The following is an 11430-nucleotide window of genomic DNA, read 5'->3' on the forward strand; positions in this document are numbered from 1 at the left end:
AAATATCATTTTTGGCAATAATCTGATCCCACTTCCTGACTACCTTCACCTCCACATGAAATCACTTTCTATCTCCTCTTCTAACTTTCTGCATATGGCTTCTCGTCCTCCTTCCTCCTCCCAGGCTATTTCTGATGATCTGTCCTCTGCTGACTGTATTATCAACTCCTCTCCTGATAGCTGGCTGCCTATCATCTGCCCTCGAGTTAGCAACAGTTACTCATCCTCACAAGAAAACGTCCCCCAGCTCACGGACCAGCGTACAGCTCTCATCTATTTCTTGCCAAACCTTTTTGTTGCGAGTGAATACCAGCATGTCAAAGTAGAAAAATTCTCCTCACTCCCAAAAGATCTTACTATCTTGATCTGCAACATTTGCTTTCCGTTACATACAGTATCATATCTGTCATAATGCCTCCCCCTCCTTCTTTTATCTTCCAGGCTAGCCCGTGGTGTTCCCATGTTGGAAAATAAGAAAATGCCAACAAAAGTGCCCACTTGGATACCCCTATGGGAGATTAAACATGATAAGGTCCCCTATAGAGTGCCCTACTTTCTAGAAAATTAGTTGGCGCACTAGGTGCCGTCCTAAATGGTTAAATAGGTTAAGCTCCAGTAGGTAATATTTATAAAAATAAACTGTGTGATATTTGGTGAAACCCATCCTGACAGTAGTTCATGAGACAGATCATCTGTGAAAAAATCTGGTTCATCTGGCTCCTCCTAGTGCTCCTAATGGCATTTACAAGAATCCACCGGGCCTGAACGAAAACAACCAATCAGAGCCAAGAAAGATATTAGATTGTTGGGTCTCATTTGCAGGTCACACATTATTCAGGTTTTTTTTTTTATTCTAGTGACTATTTCCTCTGACCAATCTGTGGTCAGCAGTGTTTTCACGTCACCTTTTACTTTCAGCTCAGCGCACTTGGAACCTCGACCAAGGTGACACCAAAAAAAGTCCCAGTTATTAAAACTTTAACCAAAAAAGAACTGAATGAATGACAAGAAGAAGTAAAGTCAAGTGTAGCCGAGCTGTACAATGCAATGGAAACACATTAGTTTTACATTAATTCTGACTCACACAATATAAACTGTTTAATCTTAACCAGGGTTTGAAACAGTTTCACCATAAATGCATCACGTCTTTGTACACGCTGGTGCCCTTTTTATTTTTTTTTACGCCAGTGGGCCCCAGCGCGGGTGTCACACAATAAACTCTGTAATCACTGAACCCTCGCTGACTTTAATCCACCTCATCTGTGTGCTCAGCAATACTGTGAGAGTACATAGAGTACAAGGGCTCCAAAAGCTTTATGAGGACTGGGCCAGCACTTTAAAAGACATATTACCGGAGCAGTAAAGTGCACAGCTCATGTATCACAAGTAGCTTAAAAATGACCAACGTGATCATGCTTTCGTGGAATAAAGAACTGCACAATTAATTAACTGCCTTAAACACAAATCTTTCACAAACTTTTTGACAAAACCTGTTTTGATAAATATGAATTTCACTTGAATTTCATAGACCACATAGTCCATAGGACATTGTTCTCTATTTTTATTTCAAATAAGAGGCATTATTGGCAACTCTCAGGTCTTCATTGTTATTTGGAAATATTTGCCCCTTGGATTCGGTGCATTTCTCCATCTATTCAATCAAATTTTAGTTATGCTAATGCCAGTTGTCAAGGGGCTCATAAATATATTTACTACTTTTCTACTAATCCTTTCACACTCAGCTTGCATATCTTGGCTGACTACATCAAGGACAACCTTGACAAGCCTGAGCTTTTTTCCCTGATGCACGCCGCCCTTCCAATTCACATGACCTTGTTTGCATTCTGCATCATCAGATGATTCAGACCCTTTGTCACCAGGGACTCTGAGTGGGTATTTGTCTATGCACGCACCTTTACATGGCACACAAACCTGCTAAGGGAATTATAGACCTTGTGCCTCTAGGAGATGGTCCACTCCAACCTGTTCCCTGTGCTCTGATATTACTTGGCAGTCACTTTCCTTCTACTGGCAGCAACCTGGTCAATCCTATAGCTCACCCAGGGGAAAGTGATGTTCCCACCCCAGTCACAACAACTTTTACTCCAATCTTCCATCATAATGTGACAGCTCATTTCTCTAGAAAAAACTTTGTATCCCCCTCTCGTCTTCAGGAACACCCCACATACAGTAGCTGCTCCTCCTTGCCTCTTATTTATTCTCCCAGCACTGCTCTATTAAATGTGTTCATTCTATGAAATAAAGAATATCAATCACAGCTTATATTGAAGTGTTTCTGTTGTTTGTTTGTTTGTTATCCATCCAAGAGCCTGTTGCAAATTGAATTTGAAGATTATGTACAGTAAGAATGGATAACTCACTGGAGTTCCAGGGAGGCCCGCTTTTCCTGCCGGCCCCGGTTCACCTGGCTTGCCCTGGGGCGCAGAGGAAAAAGAAAAGACAGAATGAGAAAATTGATGGGGAAGGACAGCAAGAGGAATGACTTGAGTGCCACTTTACGTCCAAATCTATCTGTCTGCTTGACACTGTGCTGCGTCTGTCTTCTGTTTGCGTCAGACAAAATGACTCACCGACTCTCCTCTTGGTCCACTAAGTCCTTCTCGGCCTGGAGGTCCCATAGAGCCCTGCGAAAACGAAAAAATAGTCAGTTTTATTACACTTACACATGCTGAAAACAAAGACTTAATCATATCTCATCTTCAGGGCTGAAAAAAAAACTGCAGGCTTGTTCATTTTGCTGGAAAACAGCCTCAGCTGTGGCGGTGGGTTAAATTTGAACTCCTCTTTTTGTAGGAGGAGTATAGGTGGGAAAAAAATGTTCTTACTTTTGGAGAACATTTTATCTGCTCACAGCCAGAGGATAACTTAGGTAAAAAGGTTTTTTTGGTGAAGTCTTACATCCTCCTTCTAGACAAATGGGAGACTTAAAGTGCTGCAGCTTTTAAACGTGCATGTGAGAGGGGTTTAGAGTCGTCATTGATGAATATGAACGGGATGAGACTCATTCAACGTCAAAAGATATGAGGCTCCTGTAAAATGTTACACTCTTAGTTCTGGTCCTCTTGTATTATACAGACAAGATTAAGGATTCTGTGGTCTGCTGGAAATTTTGCAGTCTTTCCAAAACTTATCTTAGGAGTATTATCTGCATTCTATCAATCAACGGAGACTGGTTCCAGACAGCAATAATGATTATTCTCAGGGACCGCAAGATGCCTTGGGAGTGGCTCCTTCTCAGCACTGGGTGACTGAAGGAGTACTGCATATGAAAGAATGTAGGGAATAATAGTGGTGGTATGTATATTGCCTTTATAAATGCAGAAAAGATCAAAGGTGGAGGCATATTGATTTGTTCCATGCTTTTAAAGATATTCCATTCAATTGTATTCTTTTATGAATTTACTTTTTTATCATATGAATAAAGTCATTTTATTGCATCATCTCAGACCCCTCTTTTTGTGTGCATGGAACAGCATTTTCCTCCTGGTTGGTATAATTTCAATGTATATGCACAGAAGGAAAGTTGCAAGTCATGAAAAAAAAAAACACTGCAACGACTAATATCTGATAACATACCTCCTTCCCTGGTTTGCCATCCCGCCCAGGTGACCCAGACTTTCCATCTTCTCCCTGTATAGTACATGAAAAAAATATGAAATAAGAGAAAGGATTACTTGACAGCTCAGAGGCAAATTTATTAAGTAGAAGTAGAAATACTTGGGTGAGAAAAGACTCTAGCAAAAGTAGACGTACTGATTCACCTTCGTTCTTCATGTAAAAGTGAAAAAGTATAAAAAGTAAAAACTACTCTCTTAGTTTCTCTGAAGAGCGTTTCTACCAGCTTTTTCTTTGCAAAGCTTACTGAACGTTCAAATAGGGTCGAGTCCTCCTGTTTTGTCTTGTTACGTTCTTACTTTTTTCATGCGTGATATCCAACGGCCTTGATGTTGGAAAGGAGTGCTATGAAGCAAAAATAAATAAATAAAATTGATAATTCCCTTTAGATGCATTAAAACTAAAGAGCCTGTTTTGAAAATAAAAAGGAGTAGAAAGTACAGATATCTGTGTAAAAGTAAAAAGTTGTCAGAAAAAAAAAATAGGCCAGTGCAGATATCTGAAAAAACTAGCAGTTTTACAGTACAGCAGCGAGCAGTTACTTCCAACCCGTTTATAATAGAACCAAAACATTTCGATCTTGTTAAGGGATATGAAACTGAATAATGTGATGTACTACTGTAGGTTTTCTGGCAAAAATCTGGCTTGTTTGACACAAATCCTAAATATTTCAATTCTACACATATTGGCTAAAAAGTCCAGTTCATGTTATCAACATAGCCTACTTATTATCTGTTTTTACTGTTCCAACCATGTTATTTGATGGGGAAACTTTATTAGACAGCTGCAACATTAGCATTTAGCAAGCAAGCCTTGGTAAACTAGAAAATTGATTTTATACAAATAGCTTTGAAAACATAGTGCAGGCTATTAGCAACATAGCATGGAGCCCTAAAACTGGCAGTGAAAAATAAATAATTTTTTAAGCCCAAATGTAATCATCTCACTAAGTTTACTATGTGTTTAGTTATATCTCTGCCTCATCTGGTAACCTTTTACTGCCCTTTGTCAGTTTTGGCCCTCCATAATATATTGCTGTACTGCCCACAGAGGAGATGAAAGTGGACTTGAGCTCCACAGAGTTAATTATAAAGATCTATATGAAGCTTCTATATTATGCTGAGGTACTGTGCTAAATATGTACTCCTTATTGTGCGCAGCAACTTTGAATTTCTAGAATAATAGTGAATATAAATCCTGTATGACGTAATTATAAGCAGTGGAGAGTAATTCTCAGAGTGTGTATGGAAACACTTCTAATAAGTTGTCTGCTGTCGGTTTGGCAGTGTGGGCTGCGGGGCTAAGGGCCTGCCTGCCTCGCTGTGGCTCAGTCAGAGCTGTCTGTAATGAGCCATGCTATTGGTCATGGCGCTGTGGAAGAAACCTTTCCTGCGGGTGTGTGCTGCTGTGTGAGAGACAAAGCAGCAGGTGCAGTGATTCTCTCGGAGAAGGTGTGTGTAAAAAAGTGCCAGACATATCTTGACATCGCAGTGCGGCATGCCAAGAACTATGACTGTGTACTATTCCCTGAACTCCTGCAGTGAATAGTATCAGTTATAGCTTTTGAGCAGAGGAAGGTGTCTCTTTAAATGTATTAATATAATGTCAACTGGGATCATTCCAATTCTGTAGTAAATTATTTGATGACATTTATATGTTATGTCAGACTTTCATAGAGGACACATCAGTCTTGTAGAGACACTAATGCTAACTTAGATAGCAGTTCCAGCATGCATCGCCCCTGTCAGGAAAACTGCACATCTCATGAAAACAGAGTAAAAACACTGTAACATAACATACAGAAAACTGCATCGGGGTGGATTTTCTGCTTTCCTTCGCATTGTCAGATCCAAACCATTTTAGTTCACATTTTTAAGGTCTGAACTGTTTCAATTGAATTTTTTTATTCATTGCATTCCAGAAATTGGTGAACTGTGGTGTTAATTTACTTTGATTAAGTAAAGAAAGAAATTTCAAGCCTTAAAATTGTAAGTTAAATATTGTTTTGTGAGTCCAACACCACATGGAAAAAATAAACTAGTAAATTTATATATTAGGCTACCCTTAATATGTCCCCTTTTCCCCCAATTTTTTATTGTAGCAATACATTCCCAATTTACCAGACAGACAATGACTATGGCTCCCTACAGATGTGGAAGCACATAAGGCAGGAAATGGTGCTAAAGTATATCTAACAGCATTGTTTGTGTTCCAGAAAAACACCAGTTATGTCTCTTAGATACAAACTGACCTGTTCACATACACAAAAAACTAAAAGTAGCACACTAACCTTAGGTCCTGGTGGTCCAGGTTCTCCTCTGTGGCCCTTAAAGCCCTGTATAGGAAGAGAAACAGCAGTGAATCAGCCACAGCAATTTGCACTGCCAGCTTCCTTTATCAGATCTGTTTACTGGTGGTTACTTACTGGGAGTCCCCTGAGCCCAGGGTTTCCTGGTGGTCCAGGTTCACCTTGTTTGCCCTGAAATGAAAACAGATATAGTTACAGCATCATTGTCTGGTCACATTATGCTATCAGATTTTTCTAAAACCAGACACTGTCTTTATATTCTTTGGATCACTGACTTGGTAAACATCTCCTTCAGCTACTTACAGGTTCTCCTGTTTCACCTGGTCTGCCATCTTTTCCCATTTTTCCAGGCTGACCCTGCAGATCAATGAAACAGATCATTTTGCGTCTACAGCTGTAAAGAACTTTAACTGCATTTACAGCTCAGACTGTTTATACCACACTCCATGTATATTCATGATGCTGTACATATAATTATTTTTCTTACAATCAAGCCAGGAAGACCTGGTGGTCCCTGGATTCCTTTGAGACCCTCTTTGCCCTAGTGAAAACAAACAAATAAACACAAACAGGCCACCGTCACCAAAGAAAAAGAAATGATTAATGGCTACTATTACCACAAAAGGCTGGCTGACCTACATGCTGGAGGGAAGAGGTCTGTACGATAATGACACATGGGTAATAAGTTTTCAGAGGGTAAAGTACATGGAGTGCAGCCTGACCTTTTCTCCAGAGGGCCCCGGGGGGCCGATGGGTCCGGGCTGTCCATCGTTACCCTTAAGAGGAAAGAGACAGTGTCAGTGGAGGTCAACAGAAATAGAAAGCCTGACTGTGAGACCAAATCCAATGATCCCTGTTTGCAAAATGCCTATGCAGTCAGACCATTTCAAGTGCTAAAACAGAGAAAATAAGCCCAAAATGTGACTTACAGGTGTACCCATCAAGCCAGCAGAACCAGGATGGCCAGGGGGTCCTGGGTGACCCTGTTAATACACAATAAAGTGAAATATAAATATGTGATTCGTACCAGACATTATTCTAATGAGTGTTTCTTTAAACACAGAGAGAGGGGAAGCAGCAGACAAGCGCAAGATTCATGAGTCATAAACAACAAATATACCTTGTCTCCTTTGTCTCCAGGGCCACCAGGAGGTCCTCGATCACCTTTAACACCCTGTGGTGAAAAAGAAATAAAGATCATATGAAATGTCGCCCACAAAGAGGAAAGCGTCTGCCTGAGAAACAATTTGTCAACGAAAAAAAAAAAAACTCAAAATGTTCAAAATATATCTATGGGGGAGGATGCAGCAATAGCTGTATTGCTTTTGAAATATGACTCAATACCTTTTTTGAGAGGTGTTTTTACCTGAAACTTGTAATGTAAAAAAAAATTAAAAAAAGGGTTGACATTAAAAAAAAAAGGTTCATTAGCATTAGGCTATTTGGGAGCCACAAGGGTGCAGTTAGTGTGCAAACTTGCCTTTCCACCGTCAGTTCCAGGAGGCCCTTGAGGTCCGGCTGGTCCCGGCGGGCCCTGTAATGACACCAGCAGAGCATCAGTCTCTGTCCTGGCAGTCACCGGGGTCCTAATCGTTCACTGCTGCCCCCAGAGGAGGCCAAGCTAATGATGCGGACAGAGTCCCTCCATCGGTCACACCAACAGTGACAGATGATTTCAAACATGTAGCCAGGACCTCACGCTCACTTAGGGCTAATGCAGCTGAGACACACACTTTATAATGCTCCTTTAAAGATGAGCAGAGTTATCATAATAGTCTTCACATTACAGGAGAAGTGATATTGATATTTCAATATTAATGACTGTGTCCTACTTGGTAACCATCTTGACCGTCTTTCCCTGGAGATCCCTGGTGTCCTTTGTCCCCTGGGACCCCTGGGAGACCGGGTGCTCCAGGTGGACCTGCAGGGCAGTCTGAGCAAACGTCCTAAAATGTGGCAGAGACATGTTTGTGATAAAGCAATCATTGTCAGGGTCCACAAATATAAAGTCTTTTCTCATTGAAGAGGGGTGGAAATGCTCCTTACCTTCAGGTTTAGATCAGAGAGGTCTGCCGCCTTTCCCTGAGAGACAATGAATCAGAGAGTTAATCAAAGAATGTAGGTGGTCTCTATTAAGTAGGATACCAACAAAGACCCTCTTAGCGCCCATGTAAGCGAGATGCTGTTGGCTGTTGTTATGGCACTCCAACCTTGTTTTTCGCAAACTTGATGTCAAGTCATATATAGCCCAGAATCACAAATCCTAATTTGCCTCAGGGGGCTTTATCACCCTCTGTCCTTAGACACTCAATTCAGGTGAAGAAAAACAACCCCATTTTTCCCCACCTTGCTCTCAAACTTGCAGCTAACAGTGCAATACGTAGTTCACCCATAGTCTCTAACGCCATCAAACTATACTCCTGTTTTCAGGATAATTAGAATACTAGCTCAAGCTTCAGCTCGTAAACTTTGTCTTTACCCTCTGACATTATCTGTCCAATCGACACTGCTTATATGCAACTCCCAACAGAGATCAAATGGTAGCATGATGGCTCACTCTTTAGCTACTAGAAAAACGTAGGTGTTTCATTCTTTTTTACCACTTGCCCGATGGGGTAATTGAGTTGCTTGACTGACTAGCCCGAAGTGGTATTTTACTTGCCCCTTGCGAGTGGGCAATCCTTATTGTTAAGCTCTGACTCTGCTGCTGTAAAAGCCTTCTGTTCCTTCCACTCTTCTGGATTTGCTCCCATTCAGCCACAAGAGAATTAGTGAGGTCCAACACTGATGTTGAGTGATGAGGTCTGGCCCACTGTTAGTGTTCCACTTCATCCCTGAGGTGCTGGACAGGGTTAAGGTCAGATCTCTGTGCAGACCAGTCAAGTTCTTCTACACTAAACTGGGAAAACCTTTTTCTTTATTGACCATGCTAAAGGTGGTATAGCCCAAATCATGAAAACCAGCACCATGTGTCTACATACTTTTGACCAAAGAGCACATGCATCATCGATTTAATCTATTTTATCCGACAAGTCAACAAAAGAAGGTCCTTGGATTTCAAGCATGCACTCAATGGCTACAAAATTGCACTGTGTCACTGGTGTTTCAGTTCAGTTCAACTTAAAATCCCTAAAAAAAGGATGTTTCATTTCGTGTTGATTCTGGCAGCCCATGTGAACAAGAGCAGTACTGTTTCTACTGCCTTGTTTCACTGATCTCAACATTTCTAAAGTTTTCTTGCTGGACACAAGATGTCTCCCACTTCGCTGTAAAGTCCATTCTCAGTGGATGTGCACTAGTGGCTTCAGGTTTCTAAACATCACACTGTAAGTTGTTAACTGGACAGTATGATCTTTAAAATCAGATTTTCAATGAGCACAGAGAAACTTTCAGCAGATTAACGTGAAAACATCCTTCTAAAGTCTGCACAGACAGCATTCAAACAGCACACTGAAGGAACAAGAAGAGAAAACTATTTTTGAGTGGAGGGGGACTATACAGAAATAGCCTTCTCGCTGATGGTCTTGTTTGTTTATGTAGGTCCTATAGAGGCATCGGTAAATTAGGACTGTTTGTTATCAGTTAAAAAACTCCCTGTAGTATAACTAGTTTAGGGATAAACGTCACTTGTGTACATGGAGAAAGTTTACTGGTGCATATATATGTAGAGGACGATCCCTCTACATATATCTCACTTTATACAGTATTTAGAGGACATATTGAATTTAAAGTGAAATAAAGTAGTTAAATTTCTCTATTATCCCTTATTACAACCAGCAGCACAGATAGTTCTGGTTGTTCCCTGCCATTGTGTACTTACAGGCTCTCCTGGGGATCCCTTCTCTCCCGGTCTTCCTGGTAAACCCTGCAAGTGGAGCAAAGGCAAGGAATTACATTTTCCAAATAAATCAATATATCAAATAAATAAATAAGGCATTAAGAAACAAATAACCTAAGACATGTGCATCAAATGATTTACTTATTTATTCAGTCATTTGCTTTTAGACTCACATTATGTCCTGCTGGGCCCTGAGGACCGGCGACTCCAGGTGGACCCCTCAAGCCCTGAAGCCCGGATAAACACATATTAGAGGAGCACATTGTCATAGACATAAACATATTCAATATTAATCTTTAGCAAATATTTACCGCAGATCCAGGTTCCCCATTATTTCCTGGAGGCCCCTGCAAAATTAAGAAATGTGTAAATAAATAAAATAAAAAGGACAGTAATGTGTCACCAGCTGGTGTTGATGCTCATACCGGTAGTCCCATTTTGCCTTCTCCTGCAGCACCCCTGTCCCCTGGTAACCCTGGTTCTCCTCGTGACCCTGGTTGACCCTGGTAGGAAAAAAAGAGTTTACTTTACCACCCTGCTCCTCAGATAATGTCAGTTCAGCTGTCATGTTTGGCTAAGGGTCTCGCTTGGCACACAACTCAGTCAGCGATGCCTACTGATCCCAGAAATACCACTCTTTCTTTAATTTGCGATGGAACAAAAATACAATCTGCAGTTGACATTTTGGTACTCAGAAGAGAAAACGTATTGCTGATGAGGGTGAGCGATTTGACACCATAAATCCCCCAAATGCCCCGGTCCAGCCGCTCCCACTCTGTGCCCTCGACGTGGAGCTCTTCACAGCGAAGAGAAGCTCGTAATCAGAGCAATGGTCACACTGCGGTGGACATAGAAATTGCTTTTGCTGCTTTCAACAAAAATGAATTGTTTTTCTTATATGCGGCAGGAAAAAAAAAGTTCACATCAACAAAAGAGCACCTGTGCATGATAAAAAAAACCCACCTCAGGAAAACTACAAAGCTTACACACACACACACACACTTTCTTGCAAACTTCTTAAATCACATTACCTTTAGCCCTGGGGGTCCTTGAATTCCCTGTGGTCCTGTATCTCCCTGTAATATCACAAAAGACATCAATCAAATTTCTTGCTACTCATACACTGGAATTAAGCCTCTTTTGAATAAATCATTTAAGCCTTGAAAGTGCGTATGTGTTGCCATTCTTCATTCACATAACTGTGGCGAGGCCTTAGGGCCGCACCTGGCAGCTGTAAAAACCAGGAGCCGCTGGGAGCTGAATATGTTGTGCTCCTGTGTGTGTTCTTTAACGTGATATGTCTTAACAGTGTTTTTCCTGTTTGTTCCTGCCTCGTCAGCGGGGCGGCCACATGTCTGGGGTGAAAAATGATGAAGAAACATGTTGGGCTGGAGTGCCGAATGTGCCTACTCAGCCTCGTTTTCCGCCCGTACAGCCGGTCATATTGTGCTGTGGTTCAACATGTATTACAGGCGAGGAGATGTTTACAAGCAGAGCACATGTGGAATGCAAGAGACTGCACGTTAATGAGGATTCTATTACTGTTAGGAATAACGGGGAGTGAACTGATGAACATGCATTTCTACCATCAAAAATATAATAATAATAATTTAATATACCTTTACTCGACTTCTTATCTTTTAAACCT

At 41.1% G+C, this 11430-nt stretch overlaps 1 protein-coding gene across 2 annotated transcripts in view; it reads right to left on the bottom strand.

Moving 5' to 3' along the window:
• The window catches only part of col22a1 (collagen, type XXII, alpha 1), a 64646-nt gene that overhangs the window by 9666 nt on the left and 43550 nt on the right, over positions 1 to 11430 (bottom strand). For both annotated transcript variants that reach the window (XM_035681093.1, XM_035681094.1), the window contains exons 40-57: positions 10814 to 10858; positions 10208 to 10285; positions 10094 to 10129; positions 9956 to 10009; positions 9765 to 9809; positions 7991 to 8026; positions 7777 to 7890; positions 7425 to 7478; positions 7065 to 7118; positions 6874 to 6927; positions 6667 to 6720; positions 6432 to 6485; positions 6248 to 6301; positions 6062 to 6115; positions 5927 to 5971; positions 3598 to 3651; positions 2592 to 2645; positions 2382 to 2435 (exon numbers count right to left, since the gene is read on the bottom strand). In XM_035681093.1, the coding sequence (XP_035536986.1) occupies positions 2382 to 2435; positions 2592 to 2645; positions 3598 to 3651; positions 5927 to 5971; positions 6062 to 6115; positions 6248 to 6301; positions 6432 to 6485; positions 6667 to 6720; positions 6874 to 6927; positions 7065 to 7118; positions 7425 to 7478; positions 7777 to 7890; positions 7991 to 8026; positions 9765 to 9809; positions 9956 to 10009; positions 10094 to 10129; positions 10208 to 10285; positions 10814 to 10858 (993 nt within the window). The remainder of the gene's footprint in view (positions 1 to 2381; positions 2436 to 2591; positions 2646 to 3597; positions 3652 to 5926; positions 5972 to 6061; positions 6116 to 6247; positions 6302 to 6431; positions 6486 to 6666; positions 6721 to 6873; positions 6928 to 7064; positions 7119 to 7424; positions 7479 to 7776; positions 7891 to 7990; positions 8027 to 9764; positions 9810 to 9955; positions 10010 to 10093; positions 10130 to 10207; positions 10286 to 10813; positions 10859 to 11430) is intronic.

The sequence above is a fragment of the Morone saxatilis genome, unplaced genomic scaffold, assembly GCF_004916995.1.
Source record: "Morone saxatilis isolate NCDOM2014 unplaced genomic scaffold, NCSU_SB_2.0 Contig9, whole genome shotgun sequence".
Classification (NCBI taxonomy): domain Eukaryota; kingdom Metazoa; phylum Chordata; class Actinopteri; family Moronidae; genus Morone; species Morone saxatilis.